This window comes from Pholis gunnellus, assembly GCF_910591455.1.
Source record: "Pholis gunnellus genome assembly, chromosome: 19".
Taxonomy (NCBI): Eukaryota; Metazoa; Chordata; class Actinopteri; order Perciformes; family Pholidae; genus Pholis; species Pholis gunnellus.
Genome location: NC_136546.1, coordinates 21074121 through 21099660, shown reverse-complemented (window position 1 = coordinate 21099660; position 25540 = coordinate 21074121). Strand labels below are relative to the sequence as shown.

Here is a 25540-nt window from a genome sequence, read left to right as displayed (position 1 = left end):
AGACATTAAACTACAGACATTCAACTAGAGACATTAAACTACAGACATTAAACTACAGACATTAAACTACAGACATTCAACTAGAGACATTAAACTACAGACATTAAACTACAGACATTCAACTAGAGACATTAAACTACAGACATTCAACTAGAGACATTAAACTACAGACATTAAACTACAGACATTCAACTACAGACATTAAACTACAGACATTCAACTAGAGACATTCAACTACAGACATTCAACTACAGACACCGACACAGGTGAGGCTCATCCTGCTGACGAGCCTCCAGTCAGCAGCTGTAACAAAGGAAACACAACAGGGCACCGTGTATGATCGGAGGAGAGACGTCACAAGAGACATTTAACTATAAATATATGTATATATATATTGATATATATATGATTTTGTGTCTGTGGTTTATTTTTGTATATTGTCTAAAGCCAAAATATATTTTCTAAATCATGAAATATGTCAAGTTAAAGTAAAATAGTGGAAGTGTTAGCAGGTGTAGTTCACACTCCGGACTGAGTGGCAGCAGAGTGTCGTAAAGCCTTCAGTCTACCGGAAGTTACAGAAGAAGAAGAAGAAAACCAAACAAACCGTCCACATGAGGACCTGAGGACGGACTACAGTTGAAGTATTAAACTACAGATTAACGCGGTTATCTGTGATCAGAGATGGATGAAGAACAAACGGTAATTCATGTGTGTGTGTGTGTGTGTGTGTGTGTGTGTGTGTGTGTGTGTGTGTGTGTGTGTGTGTGTGTGTGTGTGTGTGTGTGTGTGTGTGTGTGTTAGAGACGCGGAGCTCATCACGAGTCAAACCGAACTGCTCCTTTCTGTTTTTCATCCATATTACGAATTACAATTGTTGCTATTATGTTGAGTATGTTAAGAAGCAGGGCTCCTGTATATGTGTTTGTGCTTTTATTGTGAAGGAGGAGACGGAAGAGGAGAGGTTGTGAAGAAGTGTGAGAGAAGGATTAAAGTGGCTGCCATCTTGGCGCTCGTGGTTCTTGTGTTATTATTATGATTCTCATGTATATGTGAACACAAACCCTCGGCTACACAATCAACTTTTAACACATCTTTGACATTTTCCCGATTCTCCACGAGCCGGTAGCGATGGGCTCGTGTTGAGATAAACAAAGAGGTTCTAAACTACTATGACACTCCTATAGAGTTTAAAAAGGGTTTAAAGCTTAAAAGACAAGAAAAGATGACACGTTCATTTGATGAATGAGATGTTATTACTATTAAACAATGACTTTGAGTTTCTGAGGAGGCAGCAGCAGTTTAAGATACAGAAGAGTGTTAACACAGTAATAACAGTCTCTCTGTGTGTGTGTGTGTGTGTCTCTCTCTCTGTGTGTGTGTGTGTGTGTGTGTGTGTGTCTCTCTCTCTCTGTGTGTGTGTGTGTCTCTCTCTGTGTGTGTGTGTGTGTGTGTGTGTGTGTCTCTCTGTGTGTGTGTGTGTGTGTGTGTGTCTCTCTGTGTGTGTGTGTGTGTGTGTGTGTGTGTGTGTGTCTCTCTGTGTGTGTGTGTGTGTGTGTGTGTGTGTGTGTGTGTGTGTGTGTGTGTGTGTGTGTGTCTCTCTGTGTGTCTCTCTGTGTGTGTGTGTGTGTAGGCTGGGTACAGGGAGTTGTGTGCTGTGTGTTCAGCGGTGGATTGGGGCGTTTCAGACGAAGGTCGTTTCTACTGCAGATCCTGTCACAACGTCATCGAGGTAAACAACAACAACAACAACAACAACAACAACAGCTGATCTGACGGATGTTATGCAGGAAACAACAGATTTATATCTTCAGAAAGTGTAATTATGTGAAATCCTGAACAAGTCCTCAGCAGCTCTCTGCTCCTTCATTCACTTTCCTTCAATGATCAGAAGACGTCCTTTAACGTTTACTTTCCTTCAGGCTGCACGTCTCTCTGTTCACATGGAGTCATATTTATAAATATAAATATATGATATCTTATTTATATTAATTAATAACATGAACGTCCTCAGAGAACCAGAGAGGTGGTGGACCCCAACTTCACTCCCGGCTCCGCCCGCATCTCCACCATCGGCAGAGGAACCAGAACCAAGAGGGCCGGTCAGTGTTTCTATTATTAATATATTTATTATTATTATTATATGTATTATTATATGTATTATTGGAGTCATTATTATATTTATTATTATTATATTTATTATTATATGTATTATTATATGTATTATTATATGTATTATTATATTTATTATTAGTCATTATTATATGTATTATTATATTTATTATTAGAGTCATTATTATATTTATTATTATTATATTTATTATTATATTTATTATATAAACCTCAGACTTTTCTTTTAGATCAACCTGCTGGGATCAAATATATCAGATATTATTATTTACTCAATCAATCATTTATTCTATGAAATGTGTTTCGTCTTCAAATACAAAAACATTTGATCTCATTTAAAAGAGAAAAACTGAAAATCATTTTTCTGTCCATCAATTAATGAACTGTTCAGCTCTAAAGAAACAGAGAAATGAATCTCTAGATCTTGTTTGAATGAATCTCTAGATATTGTGTTAATGAATCTCTAGATCTTGTGTTAATGAATCTCTAGATATTGTGTTAATGAATCTCTAGATCTTGTGTTAATGAATCTCTAGATATTGTGTTAATGAATCTCTAGATCTTGTGTTAATGAATCTCTAGATATTGTGTTAATGAATCTCTAGATCTTGTGTTAATGAATCTCTAGATATTGTGTTAATGAATCTCTAGATCTTGTTTGAATGAATCTCTAGATCTTGTTTGAATGAATCTCTAGATATTGTGTTAATGAATCTCTAGATCTTGTTCCTCAGAGCGCGGCCGTCAGTGGGTCATCTGTGAGGGCTTCCAGTTCATCCTGAGGAACCAGGCCGACGCTCTCGTCACGCTGGGAGTCAGTTCCAGGTTTAAGGTCTGCTCTTATTGTTCATGGTCTATTGTTTCTTGTTCATGGTCTATTGTTTCTTGTTCATGGTCTATTGTTCTTTTGAATGATTCGTCCTGTTGTTTCAGGACCAGGTTCTGTGTCAGCTGTGGAGGATCTACCTGCAGAAGAGCCGGCAGGCGTACGCCAGCAACCTGATGAGGACGAGCCGGTTCAGAGTGGTGAGTTCACCACACACACACACACACCTGAGCACACATTCTATGATTATTGTTATTATAAATATTATTATTACTATCTATATTATTATTATTTTTGTTATAACATATAAGTGTTAGTGTTATATATTAGTTATATATGTTATTTCTATTTTCTTAATCTTATATTCCATTGAAATATCATTATTATATCATTATATCATCATATTATCATTTCTGTCGTTTCTTTTAATGATGTTCTCATATAAAGTGTGTTGTGGTTCATAATGTTTCTCAGATATGAATCTGTTGATCCAGTTTATTTTTGGATCTGGTTCAAAACGTCTGAGTTATTGGTTGATTGATTGATTGGTTGGTTGGTTGATTAATTGGTTGGTTGATTGATTGGTTGGGTGATTGGGTGATTGGTTGATTGGTTGGTTGATTGGTTGGTTGATTGATTGGTTGGTTGATTGGTTGGTTGATTGATTGATTGGTTGATTGATTGGTTGGTTGATTAATTGGTTGGTTGATTGATTGGTTGGGTGATTGGGTGATTGGTTGATTGATTGGTTGATTGGTTGGTTGATTGATTGGTTGGTTGATTGGTTGGTTGATTGATTGATTGGTTGATTGATTGGTTGGTTGGTTGGTTGGTTGGTTGGTTGGTTGATTGGTTGGTTGGTTGATTGGTTGGTTGATTAATTGGTTGGTTGATTGATTGGTTGGGTGATTGGTTGATTGGTTGGTTGGTTGGTTGGGTGATTGATTGATTGGTTGGTTGGTTGGTTGGTTGATTGGTTGATTGCAGGTTGTGTTTGATGTTTGCGTGTTATTGATTTGAACATGGAGTCAGTGAACGTCTCTCCTCAGAGAGGTCCTGACTCTGACTCTGACTCGGCCGAGGCGTCCGCGATGACGGCCAGTGAGACGGACGGAGACACGAACCCCCCGAGCACCGCCGGCTCATACGCAGGTACGCGGAATACTAATCAGTGATTCTATGAGCACAGGTGATCTCAACATGTTTTATTACTAGAGAGCATCTCATACTCTGGCTTCCCAAAATTAAATGAATCATCTTTTTAGTTTTAGGTTTAAAATCAGAGCAGCTGCTCATGTTTTTTATGGAGAAACAACATTTAAGTGTTTTATTCTTTAAGCATCAGATCTGTGATATGAGAAGAAACGATTTATTTTACAGAATCATGTATTAAATATTCAGAACTAATATAAAAATAGAATATAACTAATTATGATCTGAACTACATGATGATGTTAAAGGTTAGATGTTTTCACCTGATGTCTGCAGGTTTATTCATAATTAAAACATACTTTTAATGTCATGTTCGTGTTGAAAAGAGCAGCTTCAGTTTCATTTGTTTGAGTGAAATCAGCGTGTTTGTACGATTCGTTCAGTAGCAACATGTGACCACAGGGAGCTCCAGTGATTGGTCGATGTGTTCGGGCTCTATGGACGCCGCCAGCTACCTGACGGGTCGGTTGAGAAGGAGTCGACACAGTCTGATGAGCATGAAGAAGACTTTGGCTCTGATCCACCTGGCTCTGGTCTGGACCCGTGAACCACTGACGCTCAGCGACCTGCTCAGGTAACAACACACACACCAGCTCAGGTAACGACACACACACACCTGCTCAGGTAACAACACACACACCTGCTCAGGTAACGACACACACACACCTGCTCAGGTAACAACACACACACCTGCTCAGGTAACGACACACACACACCTGCTCAGGTAACAACACACACACCTGCTCAGGTAACAACACACACACCTGCTCAGGTAACGACACACACACACCTGCTCAGGTAACGACACACACACACACACCTGCTCAGGTAACAACACACACACCAGCTCAGGTAACGACACACACACCTGCTCAGGTAACAACACACACACCTGCTCAGGTAACGACACACACACACTTGCTCAGGTAACAACACACACACAACACACACACACCAGCTCAGGTAACGACACACACACCTGCTCAGGTAACGACACACACACACTTGCTCAGGTAACAACACACACACAACACACACACACCAGCTCAGGTAACAACACACACACCAGCTCAGGTAACGACACACACACCTGCTCAGGTAACAACACACACACCTGCTCAGGTAACAACACACCTGGATATTCGATAAAGACATTTTCAGCCTTTTTAAATCATTCTTGATGGATAACACTGACACACACATTAATTGATTAATTGGAAGTCTTGTAAACATCAGGTGATGTGCTGTTTTCAGGCTGGTGAATGAAGGTCATGTCCCGTACGTGAACGCGTACGAGGAACTTCCTGATGAGATGAAGCTGGAAGGCAAAGACGCTCTCCTCTTCAAAGTCGAGGTCAGAAATCAATCAGCTCCTATAGTTTCCATGTTTGAAGATTTCTGCTGTCACTTTAAACGTGCTGCGTCCAATAATCATCAAGTGGAAAGAGAGATGAGTACTGGAGTGAAGTTAAAGTTTGGTGCACTTGTTTTTCTCCACAGAGCGTCCCTCCCCACCGGGTGGTGCATAGGGATGCTCGTGCTCTCATTCTGTTCTTGCAGCTTCCTGCTTTTCCTCCAATCAGCCGGCAGAGTCTGTTGCACCCGTCTCTGCTCAGCCTGCGCTACCTGATGGACGCCAACCTGCCCGGTAACAGCAGTACTACTACTGATACTACTGATAGTACTAACACTAACGATACTACTGAAAGTTCTGATGCTAACAACACTACTGACGGTACCGCTGCTAACAAGACTACTGACAGTACCGCTGCTAACAACACTACTGACAGTACTGATGCTAACAACACTACTGACAGTACCGATGCTAACAACACTACTGACAGTACTGATGCTAACAACACTACTGACAGTACTAATGCTAACTACACTACTGACAGTACCGATGCTAACAACACTACTGACAGTACTAATGCTAACAACACTACTGACAGTACTAATGCTAACAACACTACTGACAGTACTGATGCTAACAACACTACTGACAGTATCGATGCTAACAACACTACTGACAGTACTAATGCTAACAACACTACTGACAGTACTAATGCTAACAACACTACTGACAGTACTAATGCTAACAACATACTGACAGTACTAATGCTAACAACACTACTGACAGTACTAATGCTAACAACACTACTGACAGTACTAATGCTAACAACATACTGACAGTACTAATGCTAACAACACTACTGACAGTACTAATGCTAACAACATACTGACAGTACTAATGCTAACAACACTACTGACAGTACTAATGCTAACAACACTACTGACAGTACTGATGCTAACAACACTACTGACGGTACTGATGCTAACAATACTACTGACGGTACTAATGCTAACAACACTACTGACGGTACTAATGCTAACAACACTACTGACGGTACTAATGCTAACAACACTACTGACGGTACTGATGCTAACAACACTACTGACGGTACTAATGCTAACAACACTACTGACAGTACTAATGCTAACAACACTACTGACAGTACTAATGCTAACAACACTACTGACAGTACTAATGCTAACAACATACTGACAGTACTAATGCTAACAACATACTGACAGTACTAATGCTAACAACACTACTGACAGTACTGATGCTAACAACACTACTGACAGTACTAATGCTAACAACACTACTGACAGAACTACTTTTTAACCGTTTCCCTCCCAGACGAGCTCCACCCGTGGGTCTGCAGGCTGATGGAGCGCGCTGGCATGGCGGATCAAAAGCGCCACACGTTTGACCGCAGGGTTTTTCCCTTCCTGCCGCGGTACGACGTCCAGACCGCCGCCCTCATCATCGTCACCATGAAGCTCCTCTTCGGCCTGGACGACCACACCGAATGGTGACGATGAACGATGTTTTAAAGCCAATCAGGAACAAATCCAGCTCTGAGGCGTTTTCATGCCTCCAGAATAAAATAAAAAGTTTTAATGAAACAAGAAGGTTGACCTCCTCTAAAAGTAAACGTCTCTTTGGTTTTGTGTCTTTTAGGGATTTATCCAGTGAGGCAGGTGAGCAGGACGACGCAGGTGAGTTCTCCTCATTTAAATATTGACTCTCTTTAATAACCGTGAACATCGGTGATTGAAGGTCTTCAGTACTTTTTAACCTCTTCCCTCACGTCTTTGTGTCTCAGTGACGAATGCAGACGACGCTGTTTTAAACTGGTCCAGCACTGAAGGAGAAGGCTGCAGCCGCTAAACAGGCTGTAAAGTAACCGCTGAAAGAGCTGGTTGTTGTTATATAATATTATAATATAATAAAGAGTCAGACGGAGCATGGAAACCCTTTTCTTTGCCTTCATCTTGATCCCGTCTGTCTCGCTCTGAGAAGTCTCCTTCTGAACGTCACGTCCACATCGTTGAAGTCATCTTAATATTCAGCCGTGACATAGATCGGTTCTCTCTCCGCGTTGGTGGACGTTGAGTGACCGGGAGGAGTGACAGCCTTCTCCTTCAGCACTGGACCAGTTCAATAACTGTAGTCACTTAGCATCCGCTAGCGTTAGCTCAGCGCTTTAAGATCCAGACATCCGTAAAGCAAAGAGTTCAAAACCACCAAGATCTAAAGTCTGCTGTAGAAATATGTCTGAAAAAAAGTCTGTTTCTGAGCTTCTGTTGGTTTTAGTCAGTCGGATATTAACCCTTCGTGTGTGTGAGACAGGAAACCTGTTCAGCCTGAGGAGGTGGTTCAGGGTCGTGCAGGCCGCTCTGATCAGAGCCCAGCAGAGGAGAGACCACGACGTCGCCAGGTGAGTCCTGGACCACCTGGACCACCTGGACCACCTTAAACTTTAGTTTCGAGTTTTTAAATAATTAAAATACATTTAAAATCTGTGGCTGACAAACTTCAACGTGTAAATGTCAGTTTAACGTTAAATTAGTTCACAATAATATTTATCGGTTATCTCTTTGATTTCAAAACATTTGAACAAAACTTGAATCTTTTAAATGTTGTTTATGTTTCTCAGACTGTGTGTGTGTGTGTGTGTGTGTGTGTGTGTGTGTGTGTGTGTGTGTGTGTGTGTGTGTGTGTGTGTGTGTGTGTGTGTGTGTGTGTGTTCACAGGAAACAGTGGGCAGCTAAGAAACCTCTTCACACCAACAGCAAGAAGAAAAGTGTGGTGCTGAAAAGAAAAAGTAAGATTCTGAGTTTGTAGATCAGAAAACAAATATCTGCAAATATATGAACTAGTGCTGGACAACGATTACCATGTTTAATCACGATTAATCTCATTGTTGTGTTAAAGTTCATAATGAATCTAAAGTAGTGTGTTGAGCTCTTTTATGTTAAAGTGCTGCTCTATGAACTAAAGGTCAACAACATTTGGTTTAAACACGTTAAACTCATCAGGTTCTTGTTAACAGCAGGATTCTCTTCACACAGCAGCAGTTATAACACAGTTATAATGATTCTGATCATAGATATTCAGCGTGTTCACAACTTTATCTTCATGTGTGTCAGAGATGAATTTAAATAAACATCTTGAAACCTGCAAACCTATCTACGTCATGTTTTAATGTTTGTTAAAGTCTCAGTAGTGATAACTAAATGATATGATTATTATACATATTACAAACTAAACACTTTAAAAACTCTAAAACAATCATTTAAATGAATCATTTATTTGTTGGTATGTTGGTCAGACACTATGCTACGCTGATTAGTGTAACATGTGTGGTGTTTGTTATAAATGTACGTTGGTACATAGAGGGTGACGAGAAGCTGTACATGGAGGGACTTAGGACCCAGGGGAATGTAGGGGAAGGAAACAGGAAGTGACGCCACACAAACAGCTGTTCACCGCTCGCTGCTTCTTGTGTTAAAAATGTCGCTTAATAATAATAAAAAAAACTGAGTTAACGCGCGATAAAATAATTGGCGGTGTTAATTAATGAATGCGTGAACGCGTTAACTTGCCCAGCACTAATATAGATATAATATATATATATATATATATATATATATATATATATATATATATATATATATATATATATCTCTGTCTCTACAGGAATAGCAGAGCAGGTGCAGGTCTGTTTTGAGAAGCTGTCTTCTCGTCCGGCGGGCGTCGATGGCGTCGACCCGTCCAGCTTCAGGTTCCGTTGGGGGGGCGAGGACTCAGACGGACCCGGTCTGCACCAGAAGAAGCTGGACGGAGTTCTGACCCTGAAAGACGGCGTCCAGACTCCCTCTAACCCCACGTACTGGCACCCAGCTCTCAGAGCCTCCCAGTACGCCCCTCCTCTTCCTCCTCCTCCTCTTCCTCCTCTGACCCGTCCCTCCTCTTCCTCCTCCTCCTCTTCCTCCTCTGACCCGTCCCTCCTCTTCCTCCTCCTCCTCTTCCTCCTCTGACCCGTCCTCCTCTTCCTCTGACCCGTCCCTCCTCTTCCTCCTCCTCCTCTGACCCTCCTCTTCCTCTGTGCAGGATGAGCTCCAGGCTCTACTGTGAGGTGGAGGATTCGTTGCCTCGGTCCTTCGTCTGGCTGCTGCAGCTCTTCTGCTTCCTGCTGGAGGTGAAGCCGGCGTACCTGTACGAGGAGGTGCTGAGGGTGGAGACGAGAGTCGTGGAGGGAGAAGGGCCCGGGGGACGGAGGAGGAAGAGGACGGAGACCAGGACCAGGACCAGGACCAGGACCAGAGCTCGGGGAGGACGGGAAACTGAAAAAATACGTTTAAAGTAAAGAAGTTAAAGTAAAGTCAGCTGTTTGCTGCGTTCAAGGACGCTCTGAATTCACAGCGTTAGCAGCTTTATTCTGGTTGACGCTGTGTGAACGTTTATAAATTATAATCCTGTTTATTTGTGTTAAAATGTTCATTCATGTCTTTGAGTATTGTCCTTCCTGTATAAATACAACAGATGAAGTATTTGTATAGACTTTAAATGATGACTCATCACTGTATTACTGTCCTGCTCTCTGATTGGCTGTCGCTTCACATTCGTATCAAAGTTAAAATGTTTCTTTTGTTTCTTTTGTTGTTGTTTTACCAATAAAATGTGACTCAGCTGATCATCAGAATCCTTTGATATCACTAAAGATTCTTCGTCTCTCACTGCGAGTATTTGTGTCTCTTTGTGTCTCTGTGTCTCTGTGTCTCTTTGTGTTTTTGTGTTTTTGTCTCTTTGTGTCTCTGTGTCTCTTTGTGTTTTTGTGTTTGTGTCTCTGTGTCTCTTTGTGTTTTTGTATCTTTGTCTCTGTGTCTCTTTGTGTTTTTGTATCTTTGTGTCTGTGTCTCTTTGTGTCTTTGTGTTTTTCAGGCTGAACAGACACAAAGAGGCTGCAGAGACGTGAAGCGACCAGCAGGAGGCGACGCTTCACTCACTACGCTGCAGTGGTACTACTACAGGTACAAATACACTGACTAGTACTTCTGTGTCTTGTATTTGTCTCAAACTACACACATCAGGTTCTGATGATAATTCATGTAATGAATCAACCTGTTAGCTGATCAAATATATTATAAATACTTTATGTATAAAGTAACATGACAAGGAAATACTCCAGTACAAATACTTGAGTAAATGTACTTTCCACCACGACTCCAGTACATTTCAGAGCGAGTATTCTCCTGTACTTTTACCATGGGTCTGAAGTACTTGGTACACATTTGAGGTACTTGTACTTTCTGCTCCTCTACAGTTACTTTACAGATATATATATATATATATATATATATACAACAAAATACGAACAGTATAAAGTAATCACAACGGGTTCTACGAGTACTTCTACATCAATTACTTCATTAGTCTTTTAGTCACGAGGTGAATCCATAATATAATAATCATAAGTTCATATTCTAAATATTTCAAACAGTAAAATCCTGCTTTTACATGAACGTAATAATACTCTGATAGAATATATAGTAATAGTACAACAGTCAGTTTGAATACTTTCACTACATTTGACTGATTCTACTGCAATACCTTTACTGAAGGAACATATACTGTAACAGTACTTTTACTGTAACAGAGTATTTTAACTGTAGTATTAGTATTTGTACACTGTGGTTTTAGTACTTTTACTATAACATTTATTTTGATGTTTTTTTTTATGTTTTTTTTATTATTTTATTTTTTTTAAATGTTTTTTTTAATTATTTTAATGTTTTGTTCATGTCACAGTGATGATGATGATGATGAAGAAGATGAAGATGGCCTCCCGCCGCAGCTTAAAGGGTTAACATAGAGCCACAACAAAGGAGCCGACATGTGCACGAGAGTGTGTGAGGGAATGAGGGAGGAAGGGAAGGGAGGAGAAGAGGGAGGGAAGGGAGGAGAGGAGAGGAGGGAGGAAGGAGGAGAGGAGAGGAGGGAGGGGGTTTAGCCCCGCCCTGGAATTCTTTACTGGAGAGGCGACGCATAGAGTCCCAGAGTTCATCGGCCTGGTGTGTATATATACATATATATATACTAATATAAATACAGTGTATATATATATATATATATTATATATATATACACTGTCGATTAATGATCACAAAATAAACAGAATATAAAAACATCACAACATTTCTTTTAGTGCTGGGCAAAGTTAACGCGTTAATTAACTAACGCCGACAGTTATTTTGTCTCTCTGTCTCTCTCTCTGTGGTCTCTCTTTCTCTGTCTCTCTCTCTTCCTCTCTCTGTCTCTCTCTCTTTCTCTGTCTCTCTCTCTTCCTCTCTCTGTCTCTCTCTCTCTGTGGTCTCTCTCTGTCTCTCTCTCTCTGTCTCTCTCTCTCTGTGGTCTCTCTCTCTCTTCCTCTCTCTCTTCCTCTCTCTGTCTCTGCCTCCCTCCCTCCTCGCGCTTCTCGCTGCTCCCGCCCAACCTTTCCCCCAGTTGGAGCGCGCGCTACCGGGTTCATTGGGTTTACTCTGACACCGCTGACTCCCCTCCTGGCCACGCCCCCGACAGCCACCCCCCCCGCGTCGGGCCAATCGCGTCGCCGGACCACGAGTACCGATCACGCACCGCCTCGCCTGTGATTGGCCGCGGCCCGCTACACCTTTGCCACTGATTGGCTGCGTGTTACCAGACCGCCAGACTGCTCTGAATGTTGTTTCTGTGTTTTATTTTTTCTGTAATATATGTTTGTGTTGTGAGTGACTCCACTCAGCGGAAGACAGACGCGCTTTATTGTCTCGCGCTCCTGTCTCAGCATTACTTCCTCTTCCTCGTGCGCCCCTGTCAGGTGAGTCTTCCTCGCGCTTCGGCTCGTGTTTGTGTTTTATTTCTTCTTTTATTATTAACAAGTTGTTTGCACGTTTTATTTATAAACCCGGAGCCGTTACCTGTGCACGTTCACAGCGGCACGCGCTGCTCTCAGCTCTGCTCGTGCACGCTGGTTGTTCGGTTCATGGTGGAGCTGGTTTATCTGAGGTCAGACTGAACCCAGTGCCTCCTGTGTGTGTCTGTGTGTGTGTGTGTGTGTGTGTGCGTGTGTGCGTGTGTGTGTGTGTGCGTGCGCACAACAGTTGCATCGCTGTGTTGCATCGCTGCATGATAAAGTTGGATGAAGCAGGTTGTCTTTGTTTTTTTACTAGTTTTTATTGTTGGTGAGTAGAACTGATTCTAGGCTTGTATTGCAGCTTATTATACATATTTATATATATATATATATATATATATATATATATATATATAATCACTACAGACCAAAGTCACAAATGTTATTATCAGTCAAACAAACTATAATAATAATAATAATGTAATAAGAGAAAGCTCATAGGACAATAACATGTAACTGTCACAATAACTGCATTAATATCTATTTACATTATTTTATTTTGTCAGTTAATATGCAAACTCATTCATTTTGGTGTTTAAAAATAGTCAGAATAGTGAACATGTCCTTTTGAAGTTTAACTATATTACATGTTTTATATATATTTAAAATAATTTTGTGTAAAATCAAAGGAGACTAAACAAAGACATTTGCTCATTAAGTGTCAGAACATTTGAATACTGATCGATAATGACAGATGTATTTATTCATGATAAACGTGTCTGCTGCGATGTGTTTGTGTGATCTTAAGCGTGGGAAATTACAGAGCCGGTGACGAAACGGTGTGTTGCAACAGATTGACTTTGTTGTTCTTCCAACTACACTTCCTGTTTGGAGCTCTCTCTCTCTCTCTCTCTCTCTCTCTCTCTCTCTCTCTCTCTCTCTCTCTCTCTCTCTCTCTCTCTCTCTCTCTCTCTCTCTCTCTCTCTCTCTCTCTCTCTCTCTCTTTGGGGTCAGTCGGTGCATGTTAATGAGGGAGGATGTGGGGGCGGGGCTTGTTTGGAGGGGGGGTGTAATATCTGGCACCTCCCGTCGTCTATTCTGGGTGCAGGGGAGGTTCCCGTTCAGGTCTGAGCCAGACGCTGGTCTTTTATGTATCTTATTGTGGTAGGGCAGCTCAGGAGGAAGTAGCAAACAGTGACATCATTGGTCATTAGAAGGGTGGTGTGCGCTTTTGTTCCCAAAAGGAAGAAGAAGAAAGAAAGAAACAGGAAGATATAGACTCAGCTGTTGAGTTTGCTGCAGTAAAAAAAAATGACGAGTCGGTGAACATTTTGCATCCCTGAACACAATTTCTGGACATAAAATAAAAATGTCAGAGCATCGGTGTGTTTTAATTTGAGGAGGAACAGTCTGGGGGCCCAGGCTGATTCATGTCCACAGCGCCATTTGGGATCCCAACTCATAACTTGTTTACATCATACCAGAAATAATGTGTGTACTCGGCAGCACACGTTTGGAGTCCCAACTCATATTTCTATGAATCATAGTGTTTTCATGTTGGAAGTACAGAACCATGAGGCGGGCAGCAGAACACATTTGGGATCCCATCACAACTTTAAGTCGACATCGTGTAATCCTTCGTGGTGTCGTGATGACCTCGTGTTGTATCAGCAGGATATATTGATACATTTTAGATTTCTGACCTCGCCCGCCTGAGATCATCTAAACCCGGTTCACATTCCCTGAGACCCTTTCCTGCACAACCCCGAACATGTTTCCCATGCACAGAGACGCATGAGCGCTATGGAAGCAAAATGGTGCCAACATGCTGTCACGGGGTGTGGTGGAGGCAGCATGTGCTGCGATATGCTGAGTATTGCGTGTAGCAGCGTGTATATTGCGTGTAGTATTGAGTATAACATAGATTGTGAATTGTTACTTTTTTAAACTTCAAATGATGTCCCCAAAGGAAAACGGTGTCAACATGTTTTATCTGATAAGATCAAGTTCTCAGTCTGTTCGTCTCACTTCAATCATTGTTATTGCAGCGTGATGTGATTGTGAAGCAGACAGACTGACCAACACTCATAAAGACCGAACTGTTTGTATTACAGTCTACAGTCCAACTTCACTGAATGCAGACGTGTCTCTAACGTCTCTAAGTACGATAAAGAGTTATATAACTGGTATAACTTGTGATGCGTCTGTGAAAGAACGCCGCGACGGAGTCCTGTCCACGTGTCCTGTTCATGAACTTCTTCCCTTCCTTGTTAAAAAATCCAAAATCAGTCCAGACGTCTGACTCAAACGTGGACGGTGCATTTCTGATTCCTTTCTCCGATGTCTCATCTTTGTCTTGACCGATCTCACTGACCCGTGACCTCTGCTGACCTCACCAGAAAACAACTCAGCGCCATCTAGAGGGCTGATTAAAAACATCAACCATAAATTACAACTATATTACGACTATATATATATATACGTATACATACATACACACACATACATATATATACACATATATATATATATACCCCCCCACACACACATAATCAAAAGATAATCAAAAGGAAAAGATCAAAACGTTGTTGTTTGATTCTGGAAAGACTATTTTAAAAACATCTAATCTGACGAACATCTTTAGATGTTTATTGACTCAGATTTGAGCTCTTTGATTCCTGTTTGTTTTGATGGATTCTCGTCATATTTGAGTTTAACTCCCGTCTCTTTGTCTCTTTGTCTCTTTGTCTCTTTGTCTCTTCGTCCTTCAGGTGGACGGCCGGCCGGTGACCACCATGGATCTGAAGCCGTGCGTCGAGCACCACGACCTGGAGGCCGCCGAGGCGCTCGTCAGCATGAGCTTCTGGGGTCAGAGGTTGCATAAGCCCCGCCCACTGACCCCCACCTCCGACTCCTGTGACTCCACCCACCTCCAGCAGGAGGGGGGGGACGCCCCCAAAGACCTGATCGCCCTGTCGTCACTGGTGAGGAACTAACAATAAATCACTTTATCGCTTTCATTTAAATAAATAGAAATATTTAATATTATATATATCATTCATTTTAATAGTATATTAACATTTAATATACTAATATATTTATATATTATATAATTATATTTAATCATTTAATTTATAGGGCTGCAGCTAACGACTATTTTGATAATCGATGAATCTGTTGATTTATTTTCTTAATGTTTTGTTTTATTAAAATAACACGATGTATTCCTCATCTTGTATATGTATATACTATATATATTATATAATGTGTGATATTCATTCGTTTTTATTATTCTCAATGCTATTTGTTTTTTTATTTAACTTTTGTCACTTATTTTTAGCATCTAAGTTACTGTGTTTTTATTGTCTATTTGCACGTTTAATAGTAATTAAAATAATCATATTATTATTATCATACTCATGTTGCGGCCTGAAGTAACTAAATGTTCTGTTGATTGATTGATTGATTGATTGATTACATGTTTCCTCCGTCAGTGTATGACTCCGCCTCACAGTCCGAGCTTCGTTGAGGCCATCTCCGCCCTAAGCCCCGCCTCCTCCGCTCTAAGCCCCGCCTCCAGGCCGGTCTTACCCCACCCTGTCCTTGTCGCCGGCCCCGCCCTCCTCCTCAGTGACTCCTCCTCCTTCGCCGCACAGACCTCAGCACTTCCACCTCAGACGGAGTCGTCGTCCCGCGTGGCTCCGCCCACTAGAGCGATGGTCACCAGCGTCATCCGCCACACCGCCGACAGCCTCAGCGTTCCTCCGCCGACGGAAACCTCCACGCCGCCTCAGCCTCCAGAGACTCTTCCAGAGGAGAAGGCCGGACCTCCTCCTCCTCGCTCCTCCTCCTCCCCGATCTCCTCCTCCCCGATCTCCTCCTCTACGGTCTCCTCCTCTACGGTCTCCTCCTCCTCGGTCCTCTGCCAGGTTTTCCCGGTGAGCAGCCGGACCGGGATGATCTCCGCCTTCGTCCAGGCTCCGGTTCAGGTGCAGACTCACCTGGTGGGCGGAGCCGTGCCTCAGGGGACCGTGATGTTCATGGTCCCCCAGGTGACGCAGGGCCCGCAGACCCAGATCATGACGTTGGGCAACACTAAGCTCCTCCCCCTGGCGCCGGCCCCCGTTTACATGCCGACGGGAGCGAGCGGCGGCGGTGTCTCGCAGGCCGACTTCTCCCGCAGACGAAACTACGTCTGCAACTTCCCCAGCTGCAAGAAGACCTACTTCAAGAGCTCCCACCTGAAGGCTCACCTGCGCACACACACAGGTGAGATATGATGTCACTTCCTGTTTGCTTTTGTTCTCTGTCCACTAAAAAAACATGTAGCTACAAACGTGGGGACAACACGATGATGTCGAGCAGGTTTAATCTTCACCATCTTTAGCCTAGCGTGTTAGCATGCTAACGTTAGCTAACTGTCAGTAGACACAGTTCAGACTGATTGATGAAGAGGATCAATAAGTGATGACATGTTTACTTTGTGATCAAAGAGCATTACAAATAAAACTGGCTGAATAACTCTCCTCCTCCTCCTCCTCCTCCTCCTCCTCCTCCTCCTCCTCCTCCTCCTCCTCAGGTGAGAAGCCGTTCAGCTGTCACTGGGAGGGCTGTGATAAGAAGTTTGCTCGGTCTGACGAGCTCTCCCGTCACCGCCGTACTCACACCGGAGAGAAGAAGTTTGTGTGCAGCGTGTGTGACCGGCGCTTCATGCGCAGCGATCACCTGACCAAACACGCCCGGCGTCACATGACCGCCAAGAGGGCGTCGTCGTGGCCCGCAGAGACCCGGGACCTCCACAAAGTGGCCCTGCCCAAGGGCCAGAACAGGGGCCCCGCACTTCCTGTTGGCGTGCTGGTCTCCACTGCCAACTGACAGGGCAACTCAGGACCCCCCCCCCCCCCCCCCGCCATCGAGGGCGGGGCTTAAAACTGTGACTGTCAATCAGCTCCACATCTGGAGGATCTTTTTTCTACAAATCAAAACTCTGCTGGTTAAACAAAGTGAAGACTGTCGCTGAGCTCCGGCTGCGTCTACGTCCGCTTCATTTTCAACGGGTTACTGAGGCATGAAGACGGCGCTACAGACTCAGCAGCGCCCCCTGAGGCTGAAACGCTCACTACGCTAGAGGAAAGGTTGTGCTCTGTACGGTGGCCTGAGTGGGACATCTCAGCTGTACTTTGAGCCTAATGCTAACGTTAGCATATGTACATGATTACATGTGATGCTACATCAACGAGCTGATGTTTAGAGTGTTAACAAGCTCACAGTTAGCATAACACTTAGCTCGTTAGCCAACTTTAATATGCTGACATCTGTACAGTTAGCATGCTAATGTTAGCATTTAGCTTGGAAGTCGCGCAGATTTGTTAAAAGTTAACGTTTTAGTAGCTGGATGTTAGTTCTAGTTCCGCTTTAGTTTAACCAAATTGACCCAGAAGTTTCCACATTTTAAAGTTTTTATACGTAATTTTGCTTCATATTTCAACAGAACACATAAACAGATTTGAACACTTGTTTAGTGTTTTGATGTGTTTAAAAACTCTTAATTCACAGCCACAGTCTTCAGAATGAAGTGAACTTCATGCCACAGTAATTAAACAATAAAATGATGAAGATGAAGGTGAAGGTGTTCCGATGTTGAAGCGATGTAGATGGAGCCGGAGGACCGAGCGAGCGTCTCGTTCTGCTCAGGACATTTTAATCCCGACCAACTCACCGGAGGAAGAGGAGGAGGAGGAGGAGGAGGAGGAGGAGGAGGAGGAAGGTGACGAAGGTGACAGGCTGCTATTCATCCACGGACAGAAACAAACAGAAACCTGACATTGCACTGGATTTCTTTGTTTTTGTATAATCATGTTTACTTCATGTGTAAATGTCACGTTTAGCTAAATATTAATATTATTATGCACTCTTTTTTTATTATTATTTTGCCAAAGCCTCCGTATATCGTGCTTCTGTTGTCGGCCGACTTCTGTTCATTTGTGACTGTAAATATATTGTAAATATATTGATATCTATATTGAATGTTAACGTGTATTCCAATCTGCATTTATTGATATTTTAAAGATGTCAGTGGACAGTGTTCCTCACTGTGATACTACCTACGATTCTTATAATTATTATTTAATAAAACATTTGTTGAGGACAAAGTGATGTTTCTGTTTTTGATAGCTTGATTTGTCCCCTAGCGTAGCCAGTAAGAAAAATACCTCGTTATTAAATGTTATTCTTAATAATAAAGGCTTATATCGGAATAATCCTCATTTCTGGACGTTTGCCTGTAAGCGATGGTGAAGAATATGACTTTTATAATAAAACGTTACCACGAACATGTTGTTGTCATTCTCACTTTTATCAAGAGACATTTTGTTTTTGTTTTAGGTTCATTTAGAGTAAATTATCCAACAGAAGGAATGTTAGCTAGTTAGCTTAGCTTAGCATAAAGACTGGTAAAAGCAGGATGCAGTTAGCCTAGCTTAGCATAAAGACTGGTAGAAAGCAGGATGTAGTTAGCTTCCGCTACAGTTTATGTAGTATACAGTACAGTTATTACAAATACACATTACAAGTATACAGAACATGTAATATATATATTGCAGTACAGGTATTACAAATGTAAAATAGGTACTATATAACTTCTGCACGAAGTTTGAATATGCTGAATATTGCGTTCTAATACAACAAGTACACCAACTTAAAGTTGAATAAACCGCTTTTTTAATTTTTTTTATTGGACATTTTAAATTATGAGCTTCAGATAATAAAGTTGTATTCGTTACAAAGTAGCAAAAACAAGACAATAGTAAAGATCAGTGAGACAGTCGATAAAAATAAGATTATCATTCAAAATAAATAAAATAGATAAAATAAATAAAATAAAATAAAATAAAATAAAAAACAAAAAATTAAATAAGAAACACAAAAATTAAATATATAATATAAAATATTAAAAAATGTTTGCTGGTTGACTGCCTATGAATGTCGGTCAGCAGTTCACCGTCAAAAGGCGGGAGAACTGTGATAATGGCGGTTACTCGGTGTTTCTTTACACAAACGGATGAAGTTTCTGCTCGACGACAGCGACGCTGTTACGCAACCGCAGCTCTGTCCTCTCTCTCCTCTCTCCACCCGGTAACAGCGGTCATCCAATCAGGAGGCAGAGCTCAGGGGGGGGTGTGACCAATGGGAGAGGACGACGCTGTGCCGGGAAAGTGAGGAAGGCGCGTGATTGGCCGGTGAGGTACCCGCCCACTTGCCTTACTGACCGACATTCAGCTGAAGCCAAAAGAAAATGAATTGAAGAATAAAAAATATATAAATAAAGACAAAGGTCTGGTGGAGCCGAAGAAACTAAAGCAACAGGGACCCCGTGAGGCGGGAGGCGGTACTGCAGCTGGATCACTGTCAGACTATATATATTTATATATGTATATACAAATACAAATATCCATACAAAATGTATTCAATTGCAAATAATACATGTGTATATACATATATGTATATATATATATATATATATATATATATATATATATATATATATGTATATACAATGGACAATATCCCGAATCTATTGTCCACTGTCATTGTTCTTTATGCTCATATATGTTCTTAGATATATATTTATATTGTACATAGTACTTAAATGTTAAATGTTTCTGCTTAGTTTCTCTGTTCTACTTTGTTGTCTTTAATCTCTTTCTCCTATTTATTGTATATATTTCATGTGTGTATGTACGAAATACATGGCCAATCAAGCTGATTCTAATATATATATATATATGTATGTATATATTTGCATATACACAAATATAAACATGCTAAACAGTTCATTCCACGTTTCTTTTGTTTTGCTCAATTTTTCTTGTTTTCCCTCTTTTAAGAGCTGAAAACGTACAAAGTCAAATCCATATATATATACTGTATATGTATATATATATATATATATATATATATATAAATATGTATATAAATAGTATATTAAGTTTATGCTGCGTTTAAAAATGTACTGAATTAAAAGTCATAATTAAAGTATACTTAGTTAAAGTATTCATGATGTTTCATGCTTTTAAATGTATGCATCAAGAAAGTCTTTTCTTAATCTCTAATAATACCACAGAATTTAGTTGTTGATTTATATTTTGCATTATTGTTATTATTATTATTATCTAAATGTCTGATAAGGAACTCGTAACTCAAGTTGGATGAATTTAATGGAGTAAAATATACTAAAGTATAACTAGAAATACTCAAGTAAAGTACAAGTACCTCACATTACAATACAGTACATTTTCTCTTATAATCTAAAAATAAAAGTTGACAGGTCTTTTATTGTCATATGTATTTGTGTTTTATATAAATACTGTGGTCAACAAACCTATTTTATTTTATTGTATTGTATTAACCCCTTCCTGTCGCTAGGGGGCGACTCCTCCACTTGGCCTACATTCAGGCTGTGTTGTTGTCTTCTCAAGCAGCAACCGGAAACAGCTGATGTCATTCGGCTTGGCCCGTTTAGCGCCATGGCTTTTAGAGGAGAAGAAGAAGAGACAGAAACCTCGAATAAAAGGTACAACAGATTCTCATGATGACAAACTCAGTAATTCAGCCTCTAAATAGATGTGTTTGACCTCCGTGTCGGCTAGAACACCGTTAGGAAAGACCCGGATGTCTTCTTTTAGTTTCACACTTTTTAGGCTAAAACCCGTTCATGTGACATCTCAAATCTAAAAATATAATAATATAATAAACAAATTATATGATATATGTATTATAATATAATAACAATAATAATTATATATTACAAATATATAATATAATACAAATATAAAAAAGTGTAAAATGATCTTTGGCGCTAAATTATCCCAATAAACAGCCTTTATATTACAGTAAATAAAAAAAATGGCGGCATCGGTAAAAAAAACAGAGCTGAACAATAAACACGTGACGTCACACACAAATATTAAAATTTGAAGGAATATGAAAGTACAAAATTAATACATCTCTGACTTTTAATGTTAATATTTCTTAATATAAATATGAGTAAGGAATATTTTGAAGTGTGGAATAAAGGAAAGATAAATAATATGTCTGTTTAATAAAAAGGATCTAGTATTAAAATGGTGCAGTAATGGTCCAGATCCAGTAGGTGGGGGGCAATGCAACATAACGTCTGCAGGCTGCCGTAAAACCCCAAAAAAGAAGAAGAAAGTCTTCTTAAACAGCAGCCAATCAGCGCTCTCGCTTCGGCGGCAACCAGGAAGCAGTTGTTGCGTTAGAGCAGATTCTCTTAAAGGGAGGAAATTCTCTTAAAAACGTCTGAATTTAGATATAAAAAATAAGTTAAAACTGTTGTTTTAGAGCCTGAAACCTGAACGGATTCAAGGTGCAACACGTTCACTTAATAAAAGACACAAATACACAATTATTCTACCGTTAAATCCGTGTTTCTTTTGTCGAAGTGACGTGAACATATTATGTTGATGCTTAATTTAGGGGACATCGCTTTTATTACAGTAAAATGAAATAAACCAGAAATGAACTCTATAAATGATGTCACACATGTATTATAACACATTAAAACAATAAAATAAATGTCAGACACATCATTTAAATTGTTTCGTAACCTCCGCACAAACAAAGACGATTTTTTTTTTTAAGTTTCCCGCAGCTGGTCAGGCGTCACGTGAGCACGACTTCGCCACCTGATTGGCTCCGTCCGCAGCGGTACTTTAAAGAACCGGTCACGTGCTGCGTTCCTATTGGCCGGCTGCGTTCTAGCGCCAATATTCGTTTAAAGCAGGCGGAGCGGACGAGAGGAGCCGCTTCAGTCTCTCCGCTCTTCGTCTCCGTGTCGGCTGCTCTTAGTTTCTCCTCCTCTTGGTTTTATTAAGTTTTAACTACTTAACTTATCTTTCATTCAAGATGTCTTCTGCTCGCAGTCCTCTTCGTGTGAAGAACGAGAAGTCCCTCAGCGGTCAGATGGACAACATGTCTCTGGACAAAGAGAACACGGTGAGAGAAAACTACGGAACGTAGAAGTCTTAACCGCGGCCATGTTGTCCTCACTTGTGTTTTAATGTGTAGTTCAGCATGTACAAGTATTCGTTGTGTGTATAAAGTACATGTTTGTTCACGGAGGATTTCTTCTTCTTCGTCTTTCAGCCACCGAGCCTGAACGCGAGCCGCGTCTTGGCTTCAAAAACCGCGCGAAAAATCTTCAGCGACGCGGTGAGTGAGACCCGGATGTACTGAGACTTTCTTCTTCTTCTCATTTAACGGACACATTATGTCAAACTCTTACTACTGTGTTTTTGTTATTTTGATCACGTGGCGCCTAAAGTCTCGTTTCTGGCGCCAAAAAAACGTGTTCGATCAGCTGTTGTTGATGATCATCAGCTGTTCCTTATATATACACACACACGGTTATAAGTAATGTATGTTTGTATTGTATCTGCTGTTGATCTTAATAGATTAGATTCTAGATGACATTGATCTAGAGGTCAACATTATTTATCAGTAAATGTGTTGAGATGTTTTATATCTGACATCATCTGGATCCACATTAATGTATTTATTATACGTATTGATTGATGTGCAGCTTGTTTTCATGATAAGTTGATCAATCATTGGTTTAGTGACCGTGTGTGTGTGTGTGTGTGTGTGTGTGTGTGTGTGTGTGTGTGTGTGTGTGTGTGTGTGTGTGTGTGTGTTCTGTCTCTCAGTCTGAAGCTGTGAAGAAGAGCAGTGCTGAGGAAGAGGAGCGTCTTCTGAAGAGCAGCGCTGAGGAAGAGGAGGAGCCTCTTCTGAAGAACAACCCTCGTCGCTTCGTCATCTTCCCCATCCGGTACCACGACATCTGGCAGATGTACAAGAAGGCCGAGGCCTCCTTCTGGACTGCGGAGGAGGTAACCGTGGAGACGAGGGTGTGGGCGTGGCCTCCGGGTGTGCGATGATGTCGTGCTCACTTCCTGTCTGTGTCCAGGTGGATCTGTCCAAAGACCTGCAGCACTGGGAGTCTCTGAAGGACGAGGAGAGGTTCTTCATCTCTCACGTGTTGGCCTTCTTCGCCGCCAGCGACGGCATCGTCAACGAGAACCTGGTGAGCTGCTCTCAGATCAGCTGCTGTTGACGTGAAGTCTGAGCGTTGACGTTGTTAAAGCGTCTCCTCGCGGCGTTCTCCGTGTGACCACCAGGTGGAGCGCTTCAGTCAGGAGGTCCAGGTGACGGAGGCTCGCTGCTTCTACGGGTTCCAGATCGCCATGGAGAACATCCACTCCGAGATGTACAGCCTCCTCATCAACACCTACATCAAGGAGCCCACCGAGAGGTGAGCCCACCAGAGACCTGGTGCTAGACTCTACTGGTCTCTAGCTAGACTCTACTGGTCTGTGTCTGACGGTGCGTTCAATGACCCTCAGAGAATACCTGTTCAACGCCATCGAGACTCTGCCGTGTGTGAAGAAGAAGGCCGACTGGGCGATCAACTGGATCGGCAACAAGGACGCCAACTACGGTAAGACCCGCTCTCTGGTCCGGTGTGGACCCGGTATCTGGTGCTGATCCGGTATCTGGTGCTGATCCTCACTCTGTGGTTCCTCCAGGAGAACGCGTGGTGGCCTTCTCTGCCGTGGAGGGAATCTTCTTCTCTGGTTCCTTCGCCGCCATCTTCTGGCTGAAGAAGAGAGGCCTGATGCCCGGCCTGACCTTCTCCAACGAGCTCATCAGCAGAGACGAGGTCAGTGGTGCTGGTCTGTGTGGATTATTGATTAGGGGTCGGGTCTGTGGTGATGAGAAGCGCAGGGGTACGGACCTCAGCCAATGATGGGGGCTGAGTGCTGCTGCTGCGCTCTGATTGGAGGACGAGTGGTTCACCGACAGAGCGACAGCAGCACGACACAGACGCTGGTCTGAACGGACCCGACGCCTGTTGTGTGTGTGTGTGTGGTCCTGGTCTCTGTGTGTCCTGACTGGTCCTTTGCTGGTTTCAGGGGCTCCACTGTGACTTTGCGTGTCTGATGTTCAAACATCTGGTGAACAAACCGTCGGCAGAAAAAGTCTCCAAGATCATCCAGAACGCGGTGGAGATCGAGCAGGTCTGTGGACACGTGGTGGTCTCTGAGCTCCGGTCGACCCGGTCTCCCCGGTTGGTTTGACGTGTTCTGGTCTCTCTCTCTCAGGAGTTCCTGACGGAGGCTCTGCCGGTGAAGCTGATCGGGATGAACGGGGAGCTGATGAAGCAGTACATCGAGTTCGTGGCCGACAGGCTGATGCTGGAGCTCGGCTTCACGAAGGTAAGAGCGAACCCGCCAACCCACGGGGTCGGGTCTGTGGTGATGAGAAGCGCAGGGGTACGGACCTCAGCCGGTGATGGGGGCTGAGTGCTGCTGCGCTCTGATTGGAGGACGAGTGGTTCACCGACAGAGCGACAGCAGCACGACACAGACGCTGGTCTGAACGGACCCGACGCCTGTAGAGCGACTCTAGACTTCACGGAACTAACGCGTCTAAACGCTCCTCTGTCACGTGAGTTAAACTGGGTTCTGTGTTGGTTCTCTGCAGATCTACCGGGTGGAGAACCCCTTTGACTTCATGGAGAACATCTCTCTGGAGGGAAAGACCAACTTCTTTGAGAAGCGAGTGGGCGAGTACCAGAGGATGGGCGTGATGTCTGGAGGCTCAGACAACACCTTCAGGATGGACGCCGACTTCTGAGGAACACTACGTCTGCAGCCGATAGGCTCTGACCTCTGACCTCTGACCAGGTGTATTATCTGAACTAGCAGGTAGAACGTACACTAACAGTTTATCTGCTGGTTTGTTTTTAAATATGAAACCTGCTATATTAGTGCGTTTTATATTAACTTGATGCGTTTTTAATTTGTACAGTTTCTGTGTTTTCTTTTAATAAAACTAAATATTCTGAATATAAAAGTCTCCATCTTCTTTATTTTTAACATTTGATCTAAATGCAACAAAACAAGGTTGTAGATTTGACTCTTTAATATTTTATTTAACGTGTTTTATTCAGGAAGTTATCGACCAATAAATATCAACTTATTTGACAGCTAACAGGAAGTGACATCACTTCCTGTTAGCTGTCAAATAAAAGAGAATTAATCAC

The 25540-nt window shown here is 42.0% G+C and overlaps 3 protein-coding genes across 4 annotated transcripts; all 3 read left to right on the top strand.

The window, feature by feature from the left end:
• The first annotated feature begins 590 nt into the window (after positions 1–590).
• On the top strand, positions 591–10137 carry taf1b (TATA box binding protein (Tbp)-associated factor, RNA polymerase I, B). Its single transcript, XM_079180920.1, has 15 exons — positions 591–702; positions 1634–1732; positions 2015–2102; positions 2865–2962; positions 3064–3156; positions 4006–4108; positions 4571–4742; positions 5423–5522; positions 5669–5816; positions 6873–7047; positions 7197–7234; positions 7869–7956; positions 8273–8343; positions 9219–9438; positions 9633–10137. Exons 1-15 carry the CDS (start codon positions 685–687, stop codon positions 9886–9888), a joined length of 1767 nt encoding a protein of 588 aa, XP_079037046.1. The 5' UTR covers positions 591–684; the 3' UTR covers positions 9889–10137.
• A 2141-nt stretch (positions 10138–12278) lies between these two features.
• klf11a (Kruppel like factor 11a) lies at positions 12279–18733 on the top strand. The gene is made up of 4 exons (XM_079180531.1): positions 12279–12378; positions 15186–15398; positions 15909–16683; positions 16994–18733. Exons 2-4 carry the CDS (start codon positions 15210–15212, stop codon positions 17287–17289), a joined length of 1260 nt encoding a protein of 419 aa, XP_079036657.1. The 5' UTR covers positions 12279–12378; positions 15186–15209; the 3' UTR covers positions 17290–18733.
• A 2165-nt stretch (positions 18734–20898) lies between these two features.
• LOC306711254 (ribonucleoside-diphosphate reductase subunit M2-like) lies at positions 20899–25342 on the top strand. Of its 2 annotated transcripts, XM_079180102.1 has the most exons (11): positions 20899–20986; positions 22342–22431; positions 22582–22647; positions 23142–23324; positions 23402–23518; positions 23613–23746; positions 23838–23932; positions 24021–24154; positions 24408–24512; positions 24597–24710; positions 24979–25342. In XM_079180102.1, the coding sequence occupies exons 2-11, from the start codon at positions 22342–22344 to the stop codon at positions 25129–25131; spliced, it is 1191 nt and encodes a 396-aa protein (XP_079036228.1). In that variant the 5' UTR covers positions 20899–20986; the 3' UTR covers positions 25132–25342. The 2 variants fall into 2 exon arrangements, with proteins under 2 accessions (XP_079036228.1, XP_079036227.1); XM_079180101.1 differs by lacking the exon at positions 20899–20986 and having other exon boundaries at positions 22236–22431.
• Positions 25343–25540: the final 198 nt, after the last annotated feature.